At 37.5% G+C, this 21,815-nt stretch overlaps 3 protein-coding genes across 3 annotated transcripts; 1 reads left to right on the top strand and 2 right to left on the bottom strand.

Moving 5' to 3' along the window:
• Window positions 1-268: 268 nt before the first annotated feature.
• Window positions 269-1,182, bottom strand: LOC111776238 (ethylene-response factor C3). The gene has a single exon (XM_023655635.2). The coding sequence runs from the start codon at window positions 1,062-1,064 to the stop codon at window positions 417-419; it is 648 nt and encodes a 215-aa protein (XP_023511403.1). The 5' UTR covers window positions 1,065-1,182; the 3' UTR covers window positions 269-416.
• A 6,315-nt stretch (window positions 1,183-7,497) lies between these two features.
• On the top strand, window positions 7,498-11,544 carry LOC111811121 (uncharacterized). The gene is made up of 5 exons (XM_023697861.2): window positions 7,498-7,918; window positions 9,612-9,662; window positions 9,740-9,873; window positions 10,655-10,755; window positions 10,857-11,544. The coding sequence occupies exons 1-5, from the start codon at window positions 7,577-7,579 to the stop codon at window positions 11,033-11,035; spliced, it is 807 nt and encodes a 268-aa protein (XP_023553629.2). The 5' UTR covers window positions 7,498-7,576; the 3' UTR covers window positions 11,036-11,544.
• A 300-nt stretch (window positions 11,545-11,844) lies between these two features.
• LOC111811589 (autophagy-related protein 9) lies at window positions 11,845-19,469 on the bottom strand. Its single transcript, XM_023698514.2, has 10 exons — window positions 19,034-19,469; window positions 17,006-17,624; window positions 16,587-16,907; window positions 16,168-16,390; window positions 15,733-15,912; window positions 15,442-15,648; window positions 14,841-14,918; window positions 14,688-14,758; window positions 13,774-13,884; window positions 11,845-12,906 (listed from the first exon to the last, which is right to left on the bottom strand). Exons 2-10 carry the CDS (start codon window positions 17,581-17,583, stop codon window positions 12,084-12,086), a joined length of 2,592 nt encoding a protein of 863 aa, XP_023554282.2. The 5' UTR covers window positions 17,584-17,624; window positions 19,034-19,469; the 3' UTR covers window positions 11,845-12,083.
• Between the last annotated feature and the right edge of the window lie 2,346 nt (window positions 19,470-21,815).

Raw genomic sequence — 21,815 nt, 5'->3', positions numbered from 1 at the left:
TGGGATCCCTTCAAGTCCCAACGTTCTCGCTGGCACTCGTTTCTCTCTCCAATCGATGTGGGACGTCATAATCTACTCCCTTCAAAATCGAGCGTTGTCTTGGGTCGCATACCAGCATACCACGAGTTGTTTTGAACAATTCTAGAACTTTGAAAAGTTTAGTAAACAAAAAAAGAAAATTGAAACTGGTCAACCAAATATAAACAAAATTCAAAATTTAAGATTACAGTTCATTTAATGTATAAGATTACATTATTGAGAAGTAAAATTTGAACAACCTCACTTTACTTTCATATACTTAAACATCTCTAAGAATCTAAACCTTCACAAGAACATCAAAAATGGCTGAAAAAAAAAATTAATGAAAGGGATTTATCGACATGAGAAAATTTGTTTTGAAGATGAAGAACAGAATCTCAGAAGGGGTTGATGCTACAACTCTCATATGAACTTAGCATCAACAGTTCTTCCAAATACTCTGTTCCCAAATCTTCAAAAATCACCATGTTCTTCTTCTTCTTCATCTTCTTCTTCTCCACCGCCGCCGCCGCCGCCGACTTCCTTCTCAGAGAGTGTTTTCTCTTCAAAGCCACCACCGGCGAGCAACCTTCTTCCAGTTGATACTTAATATCCTGGAGTGATTCCCTCACCATTTCCACCGGAAAATTCAGAACCGCCAGTGCTCCTCTCATTGAAAATGCCGCTTGATCATACGCTAACGCCGCGGCTTCCGCGTTATCAAATGTTCCAAGCCAAACCCTAACTCCATGCCTCGTTGAATCCCTAATCTCCGCCGCGTATTTTCCCCATGGCCGTCGCCTTACTCCTCTGTAACTCTTCTCCGCCGTCGTCTTCCTCTGTTTCTCCTCCGCGAAATCGATCGAACTCACTTCGATTTCTTCCTTCACCGCAATTTTCGATTCCGATTCCGTTTGATTTCCGAGAAACTCATCCGGCAGTGGAATCGGGAAAAATTCGCTCCATGAGAACGACGATTCGGCCGATCCGAACGAAGATCCCGTCGAGAAATCGGAATCGGAGAACGAAAAATAAGAGGATTCCATAAGAAATTCCACCGGAAATTGAATCGGAACTCGTAAGAAACTGCCTCTGCTTAAAACAAATTTGAAAAATTAAGCCCTATATATAGCAACGGAAATAATGAAGAATCCCGATCCACAAAATAATTAAACTAAAAAGCTTGGGCGGAATTATAAATAATTTAAAATTGAGGGAATGAAAAATAATTTTAACTTTTACAAAGATAATTAAATATAATAGTAGCTGGGTCACGTGCTCGAATAACGCCACAGGCCCGGCGGCGCCATGGGTCCCATTTTGATTTTTTTTTATATAAAATAAATAATAATTATCCGAATCAGTAATTAGCCGTCTACGTGGCGGAACACGTCATCGAGATATGTAGAGAATTCACCCGTAATTAGGCTATTGCTTACAGGCTGGACATGACACGAGTGCATTAGTTTAGTAGTTATTAGATCGTAGGAAGATAAATTAATTAATGAATTTTATTTAATGTCAAGTTGATTTAAACAAGGAATCTAATCAACAACCTCATTTTAATTAAATGGTGTGATTATTATAAGTTAATTAGAGAATAAACCTTTTGTTATTCACTCTTAAAAAACGCACCATGTTTGCAAAGCAGAGCGGGAACGGAAAAAGTCTTCTTTGTCTCCATCTATAACAGCTCAAGCCCACCACTAGTAGATATTGTCCATTTTGACCCGTTATGTATCGTCGTTAATGATTAATGTTGATGACGATATGTAGCGGACCAAAACGGACAATATTTACTAAAGGTGGAGTTTGGCCGTTACAAACAGTACCAGAGCCAGACATAGTGCGCCTCCCCTTAATCGTGGCTCGACTCCTTTTCTTTTGGAGTTCTTTGTTCGATATTTGAGGATTTGAGCTATTGGCACGACTAAGTTTAGGGCATGGCTCTGATACCATGTTAGACGAACACGACTCTCCACAATGGTATGATATTGTCCACTTTGAGCATAAGCTCTCATGGCTTTGTTTTGGGTTTCCCCAAAAGGCCTCAAACGAATGGAGTTAGTATTCCTCACTTATAAACCCATGATCATTCCCTAAATTAGCCGATGTGGGACTTCCATCATCCAACACACCCTTCTCCACCCGTTCGAGATGAGTTTCAACGGATTAAATGAACATGTCTAATCCGGTTTCCTTTTTTTTGCTTAATTTATTAATAATATTTTATTTCTAGATTTATTATATATATATATATATATATTCTCAACCATCCTCGAACTTTAGGGAGGAGTTCTTCTAGACACGGCGAGCTCTAAGCTACAACCTTATCTTCCACGTATACTCCAGACTTTTTTCAACAATGTCGAGATCTCAATTTTACGGTAATATCCATGGAAATATCGACACAATGTCATTGATATTTATGAAAAATAGTAAAGAATAAATAAATAATATCAATAAATATTAAATTTTACACAAATTTTATACTATATATTTTGAGATACCTTAGTAATAAAACGGTATTCATACGAGACTTAAAATCTCGTGATCACATAGATGATATGTCGATAATATACAAGCGATACATGCAAAAAGTTCTGTAGTTACACAATTTATAATTTTTAAAAAATAGGTTAAATTATACATAAAAAAATATAAATCTTTGAATTTTTAATAGGTTTATGACATATTTAAAATTTTATTAAAATTAAAAAATTTGTGTCTAATAGACGGATAAACTTTTTTTAAAAAAAAATAAAATAATAAACAGGTCGGTCGAGTATTTATTAGACCTAAAATTAAAAAAAAAAAATAGCGATCTATAGAAATAAAAATTAAAAAATTTATTAAATGAAATAAACATAAATTATATCTTTAATTGCCTAACAATTATATTGGTCAATGTTCAATATTGTGACAAGTTTGAATGGTTGATATATATATATATATATATATATATATATATATATATATATATATATATATATATATATATTATGATGATTATCATTATTAAAATTAAAATTAGAAAATATATAAATAATAATCAATAATAAAACTTTTATAAATAAATAAATATATATATATATATATATATATTTGTTAATGCAATTTATTTCAAACAAATTGCAAGAAATGGGTCCATAGAAATCTCCTTTAATGTAATTAATTATTAAGTATCTTCAACCACTTGATAAGACTTTTGCTACCTAAATACTCTATTGTTCCTTTTAACTTTTTTTATTTTTTCCCATTAAATTATTCGGGCTCGCTTTTACAACGATCCAACTTCTAAAACATAACCAAACTAAAACCGCTGCCTTAGACATGATATGTGAACGTTACAAAATGGGCTTTTCCCGAGATCTCTAAAAACGACTTTCAAAACATATATCATAAAATTAGGCATAAAAAAACGTGAATTCTAAAACCGTGAGGCTGACGACGACACATAACGAGCTAAAAACAGACAGTATCTACTAATGATGAGTTTGAGCTGTTACAAAGAAACATATAACGTTAACCATCAAGGATGATTTTATCCTTACTTAAAAAAAGATTTTTTAAAAAATTATCAGGGTTTTCTTTTCTTCGTGGTTTCACGTACATCACTTTCATGTACACGAAACCCTCTAGACATTATCGCTTCCGTGCACTGTATTGTTTCTTGAATGTATATCATTCGTGCACACTGACTCTAAAAAAAGAAGGGATTTTGTTTCATTATTTCATGGTTTTTACGAGCATACACATGCACGATGTCCTACATACAACAAAACGACAAGGCGTTCTAACAGTAAAGCCACCCGAGTAAAAATTATTTAAATAACGGTGAGGTCATTTAGATTTAGATAGGTGAAGTTAGCTAGGGTTTTTGAGTGTAAAGCCACCTAACCAAATCAGCAACTTGCCATATCTAGGGAGATTGCTGACGTCATCATTTCATTCCCAATTACATGGGACCACCCTATTAAAATTTTATTTATTTATTTATTTATTTATTGCCATGTTCATGAACCCAACTTGTCTCCCATTTTTATTTATTTATTTATTTATTTTGTTGGTCCTATCTATACCTATAAAGCTAGCAAGATAAATAAAATAATAATAATAATCATAATCTTATTTAATTAAAAAAAAATCCATATTATTTAAAAAAATTCGTTTAAATTGCCCTCGTGTTAAAAATCAGTGGAGACGACTTCTTAAGTTCATTGCATCTTACAATGGTTCCATGAATTTATTTTGAAATTCTTGACTTTTTTTTTTCCTATTTATTAATTTATTATTAGATCACATAAACGTTTCTTTCTAGAAGGATACCTTGCTTTGTTCTATTTTGTAACATTCGAGTAAACAAAGGTTATATGAATGAACCTGAACCACATTTGAATGACAACGATCCTAAGAATATGATGACTAAGAAACACTTAGAAGTGAAAAGTAAATAATAACATGACTAGACAACATGGGTTCATAGCCATCGAGTGTTAGATCCAGATTTCAAACCCTAATCGAAATCCTGGGTGTAGGGCGTTACCTGTTTTGTTAACTATTGTTCTCCTTTACCCTTTTCAGTGTTCTCTGTTTTCTTTGTAACTGTACGCGTGTGAGGAAATACTGAGAAGCAAAAACAGCTCCAAAGAGCATTTATTCATTGAATTATCTGTCGTACCCTGATCCCGATTTAAAGAACGTGAATTTTGGAAGCTAGGGCAAAAGAAGAAGCAATAAGAACAATACCCATTTGGATTTTTTGATAAAATATATAAAAATAGAAACCCATTTAAATTTATATTGAGAAAATTCCAAAGTTATTTGATTTGAAAGGGATGGATTATGAATGGATTCAAGCAATGTTTGAAGAAGTGTTCTAAGGCCTCCATTTTATATGGATTGAACTTAGGGTTTAATAATAATAATAATAATAAGGTTTTAAAACTATGCCTTAATTTAATCCCATGTGATAAGCTAGCCAATAAGGACCGTGTGATAGAGCTATGTCATATGCTGGTCGGGTTGAGTTAGAGAAATCTTTTAGACTAACCTAAAATTTCGGGTTGGTTGGGTTGGTGACCTGAGCAACTCGAATAGAGTTCACAACTCAACTCAATCCGACCCTTTACTTTTGGGTTGAGTTGAATTGAATTGTCGGGATATTATCTTTTTAATTATTTGTGAAAAGTATATTTATGTACATGGTAGGTTACGTTAATGACTAAAATCTCATAAAACTCAAATATTAAATATTTATAAGTCACAATGCATCACTAACATTAATTACAAACGTCAAATATTCTTAATTTTTTTTAATAATCTTAAAAGTAGAGTAGGGTAGGATTGGGTTTGTGAGATCTCACTCGGTTGGAGAGGAGAATAAAGCATTCCTTTTTAGAGTGTAGAAACCTCTCTCTAATAGACGTGAACTGATGGCAATACATAACGGGCAAAAAATGGACAATATCTACTCGTGGTTGGTTTGAGTTGTTACAAATGGTATCAAAGCCACACAGCAAGGGGTGTACGCTGGGCTACAAGAGGATTGAATTTTAAGGCCCCACATCGGTTGGAAATGAGAACAAAACATTCCTTATGAGAGTGTGTAAACCTTTCCCTAACAGACGCGTTTTAAATTGTGAGACTGACGAGGATACGTAACGGACCAAAATAGACAATATTTGTTGGTGGTGGGTTTGGGTTGTTATAGGGTTAACTCATGAACGACCTGAATTTTTAGTTTTAAAAAAGTTCAACTCAACTCAAACCGAAAAAATCTAACCCAACCCGACCTTTATGGTTTGAGTTGGTAGTCTAGGTTAATCGGGTCTTAGACCGATAACTATCGCACTTGAATTGATCAACTTGGACTGGTTTTCGTGTTTTTCAATTTGATTTTGAACCCTAATTAAAAAGGAAAATATATGTTATTTAATGAGTTTAATTAGCTAAGATATAACTTTAGCCACCAAATTTCAATAAATAACTAATTAATTACTCGTCAAAATTTCAACGTTTGAATTCCATTCAAAAAATGTTGGTTTGAAACTACTAGAGCTTCACACGTGTTACGAAGCACGTGAGAGAAAAGGAATTAATGATTTTAATGCATATTTTATTCATATTATAATGATTGAATACCAATTTTATTTTTTAATATATAATAATAATAATAATAATAATAATAATAATAAGAATAAGAATAAGGTCAAATATCAATTAATACTTTTTAAACTTTAGTGAATGAAATTAGACTCTTCATTAGACCTAAAATTTTTGTACGAGCGTATAAATGAGACACCACCAAAAGTCGTAGTCGAGTCAACCACCAACATGGTGTGGAACCCTAGCAAACGGTTGTGCCATATTTGGCTAGACCCATTTTTTCGAGGATTGATCTTTGTGCTACAAACAGCATCAATCAATACAAGCGAAGAAATTCTCATTTTCTGAACTCATTGTGATAACCCAAAGAAGTTTGCCATTTCAGGCTATCCATTGAGTAAAAGGATGATTTGCTATAGTGCTTAGAGTAGTTGGTGGTTTCTTCCTCCTCGATAGCTGCAGATCTGTGTCGTTGCCTGAGTCGTAGCTCAGGCTCAAAACTACTCGGACACATATCTCAATTGTTGCACAATTATGCGTTTTTCAGCTCATCGAATCTCACCGAGCCGATTTTCATCTGCTCATCCTATCCTGTTTATTTCTATGTTAGCTATATTATTGGAATCTCAATTGTTAGTTTGGATAGTAACTTTAAATCGAACATAGTAGAAGATATTTTGAGATCTATATTTGGGGGCATGAGAAGATTTTTTCAAGGCCCATGGTGAAAAGATGGGCCTTATGTGGGCTTTAGATGGGCCTTGATTTTCTTTAAAGAAAATGGAAAAAATTAAAATAATAATAATAATAATAATTTTGTGGATGAGAAATGATACGAAAATAAAAAAATTTAATTTAATCAATCAAAATATACTTTTATTTTATTAATTTTACATTTTAGAAAATATTTAATAGGATTTTAGTCAATTTAAAAAATAAATTATTTAAATATTAAAAAATGCGAAGCTTATAGCTTGGTTTTATTGTATTATTTTATACTTTATTCGAGATATTTAAATTTTTATTATTTAGAGAAAACTCAATTTTCCCCTCTCTAAGAAATTTCTAAAAAGTTTAAAAATAAGTTTAAATTTAAAAAAATCACAAAAATATTTTTTAACTAAAAAAAGTTTAATTAGTAAATTATTAATATTTTGTTTTAAAATTCCAAAAATGTCTTTAAATTATTTTTTAAAAAAATAAAAAATATAATTATCTTAAATCATGTAACATTATAATTTTTTAGATAATCTAGGAAGTGTCGATAATTATTTTTTAGATAATTTTTGAAATAAAGTAAAGAAAATGTGTTTTTTAGATTATTTTGTTTAGTTTAAAAATATTTTAAAAACAAAATATAAAGTTTAAATCAACAGCCCCATTTGCCGGCGGAGCCACCTCCTTCCTCCGTCCTCCTTCATCTCAACTTACTGTTTCTGAAATTGTTCCAATGAGATCGGCGACATTTCTCCGTTTCCCCTACTTCTTGCTTCCTGTTCATGGCTTCAGCTCTTCCACATCCAAGAACTCCATTAAATTTAAGCCCACTTTCTTCAATTCGCGAGCTAAACCGGCCCGATTGGTTGTATTTTGTTGTCGGGATTCAGAGAAATCTGTTCGGAATGAGCAGTCTGTGGGGATTGACGATTCGAATCGGGCTTTGATGGAGAAGAACATAGAGCGAATGCAATGGAATGTGGAAGTGGGTAGCCCTAGTGTTGGATTTCAGCCTCTCGCCAAATTGAGCTTGAACGACAAGGCTTCTCTTCTCTTGACATTCATTGCCCTAACGGTAAATTGGATTTTTCATATTTTTTTGTCTCCTAAATCCTCTCGAGTTGCTGTGTGTTGTGTGAATTTCTGGTAGTTATTGGCTGTGTCCTGAAGAATGCTGCTGATTCTATAACCGATAATGTTTCTTTGAGATTTAAGAATTAATGGTGAACTTGTGCCTTCTTTTCGTTTCTTTGTTATTCCTTGTTGATTATGATTATGATTCTATAACCGATAATGTTTCTTTGAGATTTAAGAATTAATGGTGAACTTGTGCCTTCTTTTCGTTTCTTTGTTATTCCTTGTTGATTATGATTAGTTCCTAACAAATAGAATAGTTTTTTGGTTTTATCAATCCTTGAAAGTTTCTCCTTACTACTTTTGATTATTATGAATGTTCATTAGCAGATCAATTTCTGATTATAGAGATGTTGAGCTAAGAAGACTAAAAGAGATGATTGATGTTGTAAATTTTCATGAAGAATAAGTTGATGAATCTTTTGGATCCATAAACATTTTTGGTGCATTCTTCTTTCCTATCCATTGGAATTTGTTTGGTTCATCTCCCTCTTTTGATACATGAATCATCTTGATTCATGTATGACATTAATGCTTCTATGCCTTTATAAAGGGTAGTCTAGGATGGTTGAGAGACATTGAGTTTGAGTGTCATTTTGTATTTGTGAGTGACATTTGGGAGGAACTTTATTGAGTGAGACTTTGCAGTGTAAAAGTGTGTTACACTTTGATTTGCAGTGTAAAAGTGTGTTACACTTTGATTATTGAGGTTTGTTGCTGCTCGTGGATGTAGGGGAATTTTTTCTCTCCTAACTACGTAAATTTTTGTGTCTCTTTGTTTAATTTCTGTTTGTGAGTGTGTGATGTTATCTTCTTTAATATAATACAATTATGTAATGTTAAACAATACAACAAACAAATGAAATCGTGTTACCTTTGCTGATCATTTCTGGCTGGGTTTTCACCTTACATATGTATGGTTTCTGATGGAGAGGACAAATCCTTCCCAATTGGAAGGTGATTTTGTAAGTAGCTATCGTTAGGAAGGAGAGCTCTCCTCCCTTAGTCTGGTTGTCTTTCTGTAACAGCCCAAGCCCAAGCCCAAGCCCAAGCCCATCGCTAGTAGATATTGTCCTTTTTGGGCTCTTCCTCTCGGGCTTCCCTTGAAGGTTTTTAAAATGTGTCTATTATGGAGAGGTTTCCATACCCTTACAAAGAATGTTTCGTTTTCCTCTCCAACCGATGTGGGATCTCACACATTCTCCCTTTGGGTAATGCATTTTTCATGTTTCCTATAATTTTAAGAGAGAGGGAGAGAGGGAGAGAGGGAGAGAGAGAGAGATGGAGAGGATAATCCTTAGATGTCATAGGTGTATTTTGTTCAAGCTCGAGAAGCTCGGTGTGGTTTTAGGTTTCGTAGATGAACGGCTATGTTATCTTTTATTGTGTTGAGCTCTGGATTGAAAATCACTTGAGGGTTTTTGTTCCCATAACAACACCTCTCCTTATAATAGAGCTAGTTATTTGATACTGCTTTTCTATTAAGTTGGATGTTTCTGAATTGTGCCCTTGGTAGGAGCTGACCTGTGCTTACTAATGGGAGTATGTGATGAACACCCACTTTCACATACTTCTAACGAGTTATTTGTTCATTATGTATTTGCACAAACATTGATTTGTGCTTATTGGTGCAGGCTTCTGTGGCATTTACAAGCCTTGTCATTGCGGCTGTGCCAACGCTTAATGTAAGTTCATTGATAACACGCCACAATGTTATGAATTATGAATCTGAGAGTAGTAATTTTCTACAAATTTTATGTAGGCGATGCGCAGAGCTGCCATTTCACTTTCAAAACTAGCTGACACAGCTCGGGAAGAACTTCCTGGTACGATGGCTGCCATTAGACTTTCTGGCATGGAGATCAGTGATCTGACTCTTGAACTTAGCGATCTAAGGTGAGAACAGTTCCTTATCTGGGTCCATCTCTTCTTGCCAATAGTTTTATGGTTAAGAATATATTTGACGAGTTTTGAGATGCGAATCGTCTTCGTTAATGTATGTCTTTAGCGTAGAAAATTTTAAGGGTATTGAGGAAACCTGGGATTAAGTTTTGGATGTAGCGCACTTTAATGCTTCCCTTTGTATCTACAAAAATAATAGTCCAAGTCCACCGCTAGCAGATATTGTCTTCTTTGGCCTTTTTCTTTTGGACTTCTCCTCAAGGTTTTAAAACGCGCTTGCTAGGGAGACGTTTCCACACCCTTAGAAAGAATGTTTCAATCCTCCCCAACCGATATGAGATCTCACAATCCACCCCCCGAATGTCCTCATTGACACACCGTCTAGTCCACTCCCTTATAGCCCAAGCCCACCGTTAGCCGATATTGTCCTCTTTAGGCTTTTCCTTTCGGACTTCCCGTCAAGGTTTTAAAACGCGTCTGCTAGGGAAAAGTTTCCACACCCTTGTAAAGAATACTTTGTTCTCCTCTCCAACCGATGTGGGATCTCACACTTCGTCTTTTGATCACAGCGGTCAGAGTGATATATCTTCGTTTTCTCTTTTGATTGTTCTCTCATTTTCTTAATGAAAGTAGCTTCTAAGCAGGTCTAAAGATTTACATCATGGATATGACATATATTGCTTGTTTCTTGTATCATCATCTCCTCTTCTCTGTGTGTACCATCATTCCTTCCAACTTTTCTGAGCAATCTGCCTGGATTTCGTTGTGATCACAGCCAGGAGATAGCAGATGGGGTAAACAAATCAGCTCAGGCTGTCCAAGCAGCAGAAGCTGGAATTCGTCAGATCAGTGCAGTTGCCCACCAAAAAACTATGTGTATGTTCGACTACAAGTTGTATAAGATAACTTATTCTACACGTGCTTATGACTAATCACCAGAGTTTAACAGCTTATACTATGTTGTCTGCATAATACAGCAATGATTCAAGAGAGAGCAGACCTGCCCGTTATTTCTTTGCAGCCTGTTGTTGCTGGAGCTGCAAAGAAGACTTCTCGTGCCGTAGGCAAAGCTACACGAACCATCATGAAAATGATCTCCGGAGGGGAAAGTATGGAGAATGATGATGATAATAGTTTGGATAGACTGGAAGTTTGAGTTTGCTGGTTCCTTGCTTGAAATCGATTTAATGGTGTAAATATCACACAAGCGTTTATCCTGTACTTGTCGATACAAAGACCCGAAATGCATCTTCAGACACTCAAAAGTTGGGAAATCTTCAAATAATGACATTAATCAGCTCTATTTTCACCCCATCCCACCGAGGTGTGCAAAGGTTTCTTCGGACAATACGAAGATCATTTGAATTGTATACTGCTCGAGCCATTGAAAAGAAACGTTCGGAAAAGAAATGACTAAGATACAATGCACTTTAATGCTTCCCTTTGCATCCCCAAAATGTAGCATTGAATGTTCAAGAAATTTGCAGGTAGAGCCTGTTGAAAGGCTCGGGTTCTCAAGCAGAAGGTTGAATTCACGAGGTAGACGATACCACCTTGTAATCGAAAAATTATCTGATGAAGGGAAAAATTATCTGATGAAGTTGTCACAATGTAACTGACAGTTTTTCACCGTTGATGTATGAATCAAAATATCTTAAATTTATAGCTCATGGTTCTTAGGGGACATACACATTTTTTTGATCCACATCTAACCGTTATTACAAGACAATCAACAAAGTGTCAGTGTGATGGGCACAGCTTTCTTGCTATTGGGTTACTACATTTTCATCGGTAAATGCTGTCCTAACTTGCACGAGTTTAGTTTGCTCAGGTTTTCAAGTTTTCATGCCCAACAGCGCTCTCTCCAACGATGTGGAATCATCGACTCGAAGTTCATAAAATTCCAGCTTTTCAGTTCGAAAGAGACGCGTGGTTTGTCTAAGCACGAGTTTCAAGAGAATGAAATGCTATGGAAGAATGAATTGGGTGTCATTAATAACTTGAATGTGCCATTACTTGCACATTCGCATGGCCCCAAGAGGCTTCAAACCAAACAGAAGAAGCCTACGAAGAATGTTTTGTTTGATGAATTTATGTACAGAAAAAGAATTTAAGGATTCTGCTGTAAAGTTGGCAGAAACATAAAAGAACCCTGAAAATCAATATGCATCCCTTAGCTTCCACATATAAAGTATAAGCACCTATTACTCGAACCTTGTAGATTCGGGTTTTAGAGCGTCTGGAGTTTCGCTGTACACATCTCCGAAATGAAGATCCAATTCTCCAGTCTCTATGTCTTCTAAGTAGGTGGCTCGGGATAACTTTCCGAACTCGCTCCATTCCATCTGTTGTCGCTCCTCCGAGCTTCTTTCTGAGATGTTATCGTAGCGACTCTTCATAGTAGTGTGCCTATTGAAATCAGGAGGCTCCATGAAACTTGTTTCAGGTTGATCCCAAGATGCGATATTTCGATCCCACCACTGAGTTTTAGTATCAGGATTTGCAGTACTGGTAAAATCTTGATGTTGAAATATGCTTTCGCGAACGATCGGAGCTGATGTGGAAGCCCCGAGTTGAGATTGTGATCGATCCATGGGGTGATCTTCCTTCCAGTAATCTTCGTAGCTCCCTTCTCTTTGAGTGAAGTCGGGTGGCGTCCAATAAACTTTCGAGTTCGGCTCCATTGATTCAGATGGTTCTTCAGGGATGTCTCCCGAGTTACTGGCTTTATCTCGTGGTGCGTTTGTATAATAATGATCAAGTAGGTAAGGAAAGTTTCTATGGTGTTCATCCAGCCATAGAAAATCCATCCAATTAGCAGCTGCTGAATTTGGGCGGGGTAGTTCCCCCGAAAAAACCCAGTTCCTGTCCCGATGACCGATTGAACTGCGACGTCCTTGATATATTTCTTGTGGCTGATATACATGTCCCCGACGCTGCAACATTCTCTCCCAAAAAGTCTGTAGATTTGACAGGAACTGCTTGCCCTGAGCATTTGGCTCCCATGCAGGATAGCTACTACAGAAACTGCAGCAAGAAACACTTCAGAGAAACTAACTTGAATGCAACATTTTCAGGATTCCCACACAAAACACGACACTAATCAAGTTCATGAATGGACAACTGGGCCAGCTAATCTTTAGCAAAACTACATTCTATCTTGTTGGTCGCTCAAATCAAAGCAAGTCAAACGGTTGAAACAAAGAACGTGCATGAGATGTTTATATCATAGAAGAAATATCGAACCAGCTCTCGTTCTATCATTTACATACTTTTTACAAAATTTATTCTAACAGCCCAAGCCCATATCGATTGGGGTGGAGAACGAAACATTCTTTATAAGGGTGTGGAAAGCTCTCCCTAACAGAAACGTTTTAAAAACCTTGAGGGAGAAGAACGAAACATTTTTATAAGGGTGTGGAAACCTCTCCTTAGCAGACGTGTTTTAAAAAACTTGAGGAAGGAGAACAAAACATTTTTTATAAGGGTGTGGAAACCTCACCCTAGCAGACGCGTTTTAAAAACCTTGAGGGAGGAGAACGAAACATTCTTCATAAAGATGTGGAAACCTCTCCTTAGCAGACGTGTTTTAAAAAACTGGAGGAAGGAGAACGAAACGTTCTTTATAAGGGTGTGAAAACCTCACCCTAGCAGACGCATTTTAAAAACCTTGAGGGGAAGCCCAAAAGGGAAAGCCCAGAGAGTACAATATCTGCTAGCAGTGGGCTTGGGCGGTTACATTTATCCAAACAGCTAAAAGTAAGAACGGGGCGTCAGAAATGCATTTAAATCAGAAGAGTTAAGAGAGACAATTCCGAGAATGAAATTGGCATAACGAAACGATCTGAATGAGCAACGACCACATAAAATGTCCAGAAAAGCTGATGATTGTACCTTAAGAATGATTTCTCCATTTTCCCCTGGGAGCTTCGCTCCGCACCTGGTGCGTTATGTGGTGACCCATAGCTGCTATTTCCATGTTTAGGGAAGTCAAAGGTACTGAAACTGCAGAAGACAAGGATACATCCAAAAATTATAAGAACCTAAATTTTAGCCGGTAACGATCCTAGCCCACCGCTAGCAGATATTGTCCTCTTTGGGCTTCCCCTTTCGAGCTTCCCCTCAAAGTTTTTAAAACATGTCTTGCTAGGGAGTGGTTTCCACACCCTTATAAAGAATGCTTCGTTCTCCTCCCCAACCGATGTGGGATCTCACAATCCACCCCCCTTCGAGGCCCAGCGTCCTTGCTGACACTCGTTCACTTCTCCAATCGATGTGGGACCCCCCAATCCACCCCCTTTCAAGGCCCAACGTCCTTGCTGGTACACCGCCTCTTGTCCACCCTCCTTGCTGGCACATCACCCGGTGTCTGGCTCTGATACCATTTGTAACGACTCTAGCCCACCGCTAGCAGACATTGTCCTCTAGAGAGAGGTTTCGACACCCTTATAAAGAATGTCTCCCCAACCAATGATGGATCTCACAACACATTTATGAGACACCCGATAATTAACATGTAGGAGAAAATGTGTGAGGGGAAGGGGCTAATGACGGTATAAATAAGGATGAGAACGAGATGTAGAGTCGGGTTAGCAAAGATAGTAACTAATGGGAGGGGTGTATTTAGATGAGTATATAGCAAGTCCGTGAGGACGGGGGACGACTTATGCTTCGCTTATGCTTATCTTTGAATTTCCCCCCGGCTTTACATCTCTTAACTCTTTTGAATCTCATTTGACTCTTTCATTCAGGAACAGTTAAATGCAAGTAAAGAGTAAAGATGATGATAATATAAGAAACACAATAACCTGCAAACATGACCAACACCTTCAATATGCACTGTGAAGTCTGCAATGAACTGCAAAATGTCATCCACCCTCTGCAAATATACAAATATCAGTGACTGCAAGACAGTGACCACAGTAAAATCAGCTCTGATATAGTCTATAAAAGCTGCCAACCTCTGGAACAACAAACACAAGCAAGAATGGGGTGAGAAAAATGGAGACCATCTCCTCAAGTAACATCATTCCTGTATACTGCATCAGAAACGGTCCGTGAGAGAGAAAGAGAGAAGATTACAACCTCAATGACAAACAACGAAAAATGAGAAAAGAAAACACTTCGGTGGGGCTTAGATTGTGAGTTCTTCGTAAGTGCAGCCACGTCGGTGACGAAGTCGTGTGATGTAAGAGAGTTTTAAGCAACAGGGAACTAAAAGAACATAAGAAATTGGGTAACTGAGGTGGTCAGGTATGCTGTAACAGCCCAAGCCCACCACTAGCAGATATTGTCCGTTTTAACCCGTTACGTATCGCCGTCAGCCTCACGGTTTTAAAACGCGTCTTCTAGGGAGAGGTTTCCACACCCTTATAAAGAATGTTTCGTTCCCCTCTCCAACCAAGGTGGGATCTCACATCAACCCTCCCTGAGTCATACTCTCATTGCTGATTAATAATGTTGAGTTTCATCAATAGATGGGATGATCTCAAGTTCGAAGATACCGGTTTTAATTCTCTTACCAGCCACACAGAGAACGAAATGAATCGCTAGCAAGTTTACCTGGAAAAGGGTTTCAAATTCTAGTCGCACACGCTCAGAATTTTCTTTGCCACGCCATCTCTTCGGCATATAATGAGTATGCTGCACGACAATAGACATTGCCCCCTCGGGATCTAGAACTAAAATCTCATCTGTAACGGCAGCCCGACTAATAGCAGTTATCGTTCCAAAAACAGCAGCATACCAGAGGAGGTTGCGGCCAAAAATCTGAATGGTAAAAGAATGTATTTAGATCAAAGTGCACAGTGAACACATCATTTCGGGGCTAAGAGTAAATGAAATGTATATTACATGGCCTTCCAGTAAAGATTCGTCCAGAAAAGCAATGATAATCAGAATAGCAGCAAAGCCCCCAAAGACAAATGAAATGAACTTTGCGATTATCGAAATAATCGGAGAGGGAAATTGCTTTAGGTACTCCGAAGCATGAAGCACGCTGCTATTCATCCGGTGCTTGAACAAATGTTCGACCTGCCAAACATATAGCAGCAATAACAATATTATATGATACATTTTTTAAGAATAACGAAATCTCACTCTGTTATTTCATAATCGTCATCTGTTACACGACATATTACAACCTAAATCTCTCCTTTTTTTACGTCATAATCATCAACGGTCGCACGTTATAGCCCAAACGTGGTCAGCACAATAGCAGATAGGATAATCGAGCACTTGGACAAGGAAATAAATTTTACTCTAGTAAAATCGAAAGAGTCGTTGTACCTCATTAAACTCCCTGAATATCCACTTCGACAAATTTGACCACCTTCGAGATGATGCTGTACTCGGGTGGTTATAGAACTGTTCGGCGTGCCTCAGAAAGAGGTATACCAACATGAATATGACAAGAAATGGAGAAAGCAGGAGCATCACGACTCCAACAACCACAAGCCTTTTCTTTAATGTTCTAGGATTGGATATGAACTCCCTTCTCACACAGTAATTACTGCAACAGGAGTATGTTTCAGTCAGTAGATATGCTACATCGCAAGCAGAAAATCGTTGAAATGTTCGAGATCTTATCAACAATCATTAAAAAACTTGTATCCTTTCGTACTATTTGATCCGTCTAAGACCTAGCCATAGCCATAGCCATTTTCTAAATAACAGAGAGAAATAATTCCAGTAACAAACGTACGTACCGATCGAACATGCTCTGTAGTATGCACCAATTCAACGTCCATTCAAGACTTTTTGTCAACGTTAAACGGTAATGATTTCTGGACGAGTCAAATTTCACAGCTGGGCCAGCACCCGGGACCCATTGCGAGATAGGAAAAGCTAGTACTCCTCTGTTAAGCATCCCAATCAGGTAGTTCTCTTTTCGCATCAAGCGCATGACCACATCATGAGCAGAGAGATCCTTAGCCACACAGAGTTGACGAGTACTTTGGAGCTCGACAACCTTCTCGAGAATTGTTGCCCATGGCATAGTTTTGATTTCATTGTCGGATATTTGAAGACTTCACATAAAGAAAAACTGGGTGTCAATATGAATCTAAGAACACTCATAAACTAGTTTAAGTCACTTAAAAGCATTGATAAAATTTGTTCAACGAACCTGTTGTAGTAAAAGTGACGGATTCCTAGAATGTCCTTTAGCTGTGCAAAAAACCTTAAAAAGCAAAAGGTCCAATAAACAGAAAATATGCCCAAATATCCAATGATTATAGCTTTCGAAACTGTCATATGGCGTAAGGGGTGCTCGTGAAGAGCTTCCTTGGCAAGATCACACGGTTTAGTTCCAGACTCCACTGCGTCCATCCCGCACTTGGCGTTACGAAGACCATTCCAATCAACAAATAGTAAGAAAAAAGCTGAGAAACATATGGTAAAACCAAGACTTAGAAGCTCTACTATCCACTTTGTTATGATGCACCAAAGCCCTTTGTCACAGTAATAGCTATAGAGCCTTTCAAAGAATAGGTCCAAGTCAGCTATTGGTTCCACGTTTAAGCGCTCCCCATCAAGAAGCTCGGTAGGGCTCTCACTACCAAGATTTGGCACTCGTCCAAAGGTAGATAGTTCGATCTCTGGCGCCACATCCTTAAGCAACGAAGATGTTAAAGACGATTCACCACGGGCTTTCCATCTAAAAATTCCAACATTATCTGCATCCCGTGTTCCACTGAGCATCATACACTAAGACGGACAGTGGGTCGATACAGCAAGTCCATTAACTGAAAGTAGTTGAAAGAGATAGCAATAAGAAAAGCTTGAGCTACCCAGATCAAAATAATAATATATGACGGAAGATAGCTTAGAGAGGAAAAATACAACAAAATCCAACTATCATGTTGTATTTAACTTTAGATGGTAAGTATAGTCATTCACATAAAACTTGATACCAAAAAGATGGTCATGTCAAAAACACTTTAACTAGCAATTTAATAAGAGTTTAGACAATCCGAACGTGTAGAAATACTTCAAGAAAACGAAGAGGAAGGGTCTTTAGGATGAAGTTCCCGAACGGGTTAATCTTAACTCATTCACCAATTATATCATTTATCCAAGAATCGACGATGCTGGAAGTCAACAATTACATAATCATCCTCCAAGAATCCACCTCCCCCCTCCTTCGGGGCCCAGCATCCTTGCTGGCACACCACAACGTGTCAACCCCCCTTCAGGGCTTACCCTCCTCGTTGGCACATCGCCCGGTGTCTGGCTTTGATACCATTTGTAACGGACCAAACCCACCGCTAACAGATATTGTCCTCTTTGGGTTTTCCCTTTCAAGCTTCCCTTCAAGGTTTCTAAAACGTGTCTGCTAGGGGGAGGTTTCCACACTGTTATAAAGAATGTTTCATTCTCCTTCCCAACCGAGGTGGGATCTCACAATCCACCCCCTTCGGGGTCCAGCATCCTCGATGGCACTCGTTCCCTTCTCCAATCGATGTGGGACCCAACAATCCACCCCCTTTTGGGACCCAGCGTCTTTGATGGCACACCACAACGTGTCGACCCCCTTCAAGGCTCAACCTTCTCGTTGGCACATCATCCAGTGTCTAGCTCTAATACCATTTGTAACGGCCCAAGCCCACCACTAGTAGATATTGTCCTCTTAAGGCCTTCCCTTTCGGGCTGTCCCTCGAGGTTTTTAAAACACGTCTGCTATGGGGAGGTTTCCACACCCTTATAAAAAATGTTTTATTCTCCGTTCTCCTCCCCAACCGATGTGGGATCTCGCAAAAGCAAGGGAAGTACAAACGAAAGATGGAATACTTGAAAAGTCTGAATATAGACAATTATGCATTTAGAGAAAGGAGTGGAAGGGGGGAAAGAATCCAGATGGTCTTGCAACACGAAAGGCCATAATCAATTAGCAAAAAGATACACAAAACCCACAAATCATTGAGAGGGATAAACAGAAAACGCCAGAAAAAGAAATATATGAATCATCAAACCCCATTTAAATTACAAAAATTTCAATTCTCGTCTACAAATTCAAAAGGAAGCTAGTTCTAAACGTTCCAATTCACAAACATTCATGCTCAAATAAAGAACATAACATGATAAACACAAACAAATGATAACAAAAAAATCAAAACGAATCAAAATAAGCAACAGGGTTAGCCACAAGCATTACCTTCAAAAGAAACATGAATGAAGGGATTGAAGCAGATGAAGATAAGACAAACCCAAGTCAAAATTAGTGGTTCAGATGATCGGGAGAGATTAAAACCCCCAAAAACAGCAGCCGGGAATCAAAGAACAGAAGGAAATCGATAGAAACAAGGCGAAATCAAAGAGGAAAATGAAAGGGGTTGCGTGCAAGGGAAGAAGAAAATTTACAGAATTAATCGGGTGTTATGAGTTGGACTGAGTTGAGAGTTCGATTGTGTGCTTCCAATCTTTACACAGCTCGGATTTCGGATTAAGAAACAAAAAAAATAAATAAATAAAAATGAGAGTCCCGGAAGAAACGTGAGGTCAGGTCGTCTCTTTGCTTCTCCTCTCGGCAGCCTTAATCGAGCAGTCTGCTCATTTGGGTTGCTCCACTTTTTGTATCTCACCTTCAAATCATTAGCTTAATTAAAAAATAAGGGCTCACATTCTATAACTCAAACCAGATATTTTCGGTTAAAATTTAATTTTTTTAAAAAATATTTTCTTTATTTAATATGTAAATTTTAATTCTATATTAAAAAAATCAAATGACTCGAAAAACTTGATCACCGGTAACTTGTCCGATTTTGGAAGGGTTTAAATAAATGCAAATTTTATAAATTAAATTGATTATTCGCGTACGATATAATTATTATGTATATATTATTTTTTATATTTAATTTATATAATTATTTATTATTATTTATTATTCCGCTACTAAATATTTTTTAATTATTTGAAATATAATTTTTTTAAAAATATATTGGGGTTTGCAAATATTACTTAAATGTTAAAAAAAAATAGTCTAATATTAAAAATAAATTATTTTAACTATATGAATTAACTTAATTTAAAATTTTTATGGTTGTTGCTTCATTATTTATAAGATTAAATAATTATTTTAATTTTATATGAAATAAATAAATAAATAAAGCAATTTGATCCGCATACCAGAAGCTATCTGATCAGAATCTTTCTTTTTTTTTTTCAATATATATTTATTATTATTGTTGTTGTTAAACAGGATTCTTTATATTGAAATTGGGCTGCTAAATGGGCTCTGGGCCCAAAGGATTAAACAGGATTCTTTATATTGAAATTGGGCTGCTAGATGGGCTCTGGGCCCAAAGGATTAAACAGGATTCTTTATATGGAAATTGGGCTGCTAGATGGGCTCTGGGCACAAAGGATTAAACAGGATTCTTTATATGGAAATTGGGCTGCTAGATGGGCTCTGGGCCCAAAGGATTAAACAGGATTCTTTATATTGAAATTGGGCTGCTAGATGGGCTCTGGGCCCAAAGGATTAAACAGGATTCTTTATATGGAAATTGGGCTGCTAGATGGGCTCTGGGCCCAAAGAATTAAACAGGATTCTTTATATTGAAATTGGGCTGCTAGATGGGCTCTGGGCCCAAAGGATTAAACAGGATTCTTTATATTGAAATTGGGCTGCTAGATGGGCTCTGGGCCCAAAGGATTAAACAGGATTCTTTATATTGAAATTGGGCTGCTAGATGGGCTCTGGGCCCAAAGGATTAAACAGGATTCTTTATATGGAAATTGGGCTGCTAGATGGGCTCTGGGCCCAAAGGATTAAACAGGATTCTTTATATGGAAATTGGGCTGCTAGATGGGCTCTGGGCCCAAAGGATTAAACAGGATTCTTTATATTGAAATTGGGCTGCTAGATGGGCTCTGGGCCCAAAGGATTAAACAGGATTCTTTATATGGAAATTGGGCTGCTAGATGGGCTCTGGGCACAAAGGATTAAACAGGATTCTTTATATGGAAATTGGGCTGCTAGATGGGCTCTGGGCCCAAAGGATTAAACAGGATTCTTTATATTGAAATTGGGCTGCTAGATGGGCTCTGGGCCCAAAGGATTAAACAGGATTCTTTATATGGAAATTGGGCTGCTAGATGGGCTCTGGGCCCAAATGAATTAAACAGGATTCTTTATATTGAAATTGGGCTGCTAGATGGGCTCTGGGCCCAAAGGATTAAACAGGATTCTTTATATGGAAATTGGGCTGCTAGATGGGCTCTGGGCCCAAATGATTAAACAGGATTCTTTATATTGAAATTGGGCTGCTAGATGGGCTCTGGCCCAAAGGATTAAACAGGATTCTTTATATGGAAATTGGGCTGCTAGATGGGCTCTGGGCCCAAAGGATTAAACAGGATTCTTTATATTGAAATTGGGCTGCTAGATGGGCTCTGGGCCCAAAGGATTAAACAGGATTCTTTATATGGAAATTGGGCTGCTAGATGGGCTCTGGGCCCAAAGGATTAAAACAGGATTCTTTATATGGAAATTGGGCTGCTAGATGGGCTCTGGGCCCAAAGGATTAAACAGGATTCTTTATATGGAAATTGGGCTGCTAGATGGGCTCTGGGCCCAAAGGATTAAACAGGATTCTTTATATTGAAATTGGGCTGCTAGATGGGCTCTGGGCCCAAAGGATTAAACAGGATTCTTTATATGGAAATTGGGCTGCTAGATGGGCTCTGGGCCCAAAGGATTAAACAGGATTCTTTATATTGAAATTGGGCTGCTAGATGGGCTCTGGGCCCAAAGGATTAAACAGGATTCTTTATATGGAAATTGGGCTGCTAGATGGGCTCTGGGCCCAAAGGATTAAACAGGATTCTTTATATTGAAATTGGGCTGCTAGATGGGCTCTGGGCCCAAAGGATTAAAACAGGATTCTTTATATGGAAATTGGGCTGCTAGATGGGCTCTGGGCCCAAAGAATTAA

This window comes from Cucurbita pepo, chromosome 15, assembly GCF_057944985.1.
Source record: "Cucurbita pepo subsp. pepo isolate OVF chromosome 15, ASM5794498v1, whole genome shotgun sequence".
In the NCBI taxonomy this organism is placed as follows: Eukaryota; Viridiplantae; Streptophyta; class Magnoliopsida; order Cucurbitales; family Cucurbitaceae; genus Cucurbita; species Cucurbita pepo.
Note: the sequence above shows the minus strand (reverse complement) of the source record. Positions and strands in the feature narration are given on the sequence as shown.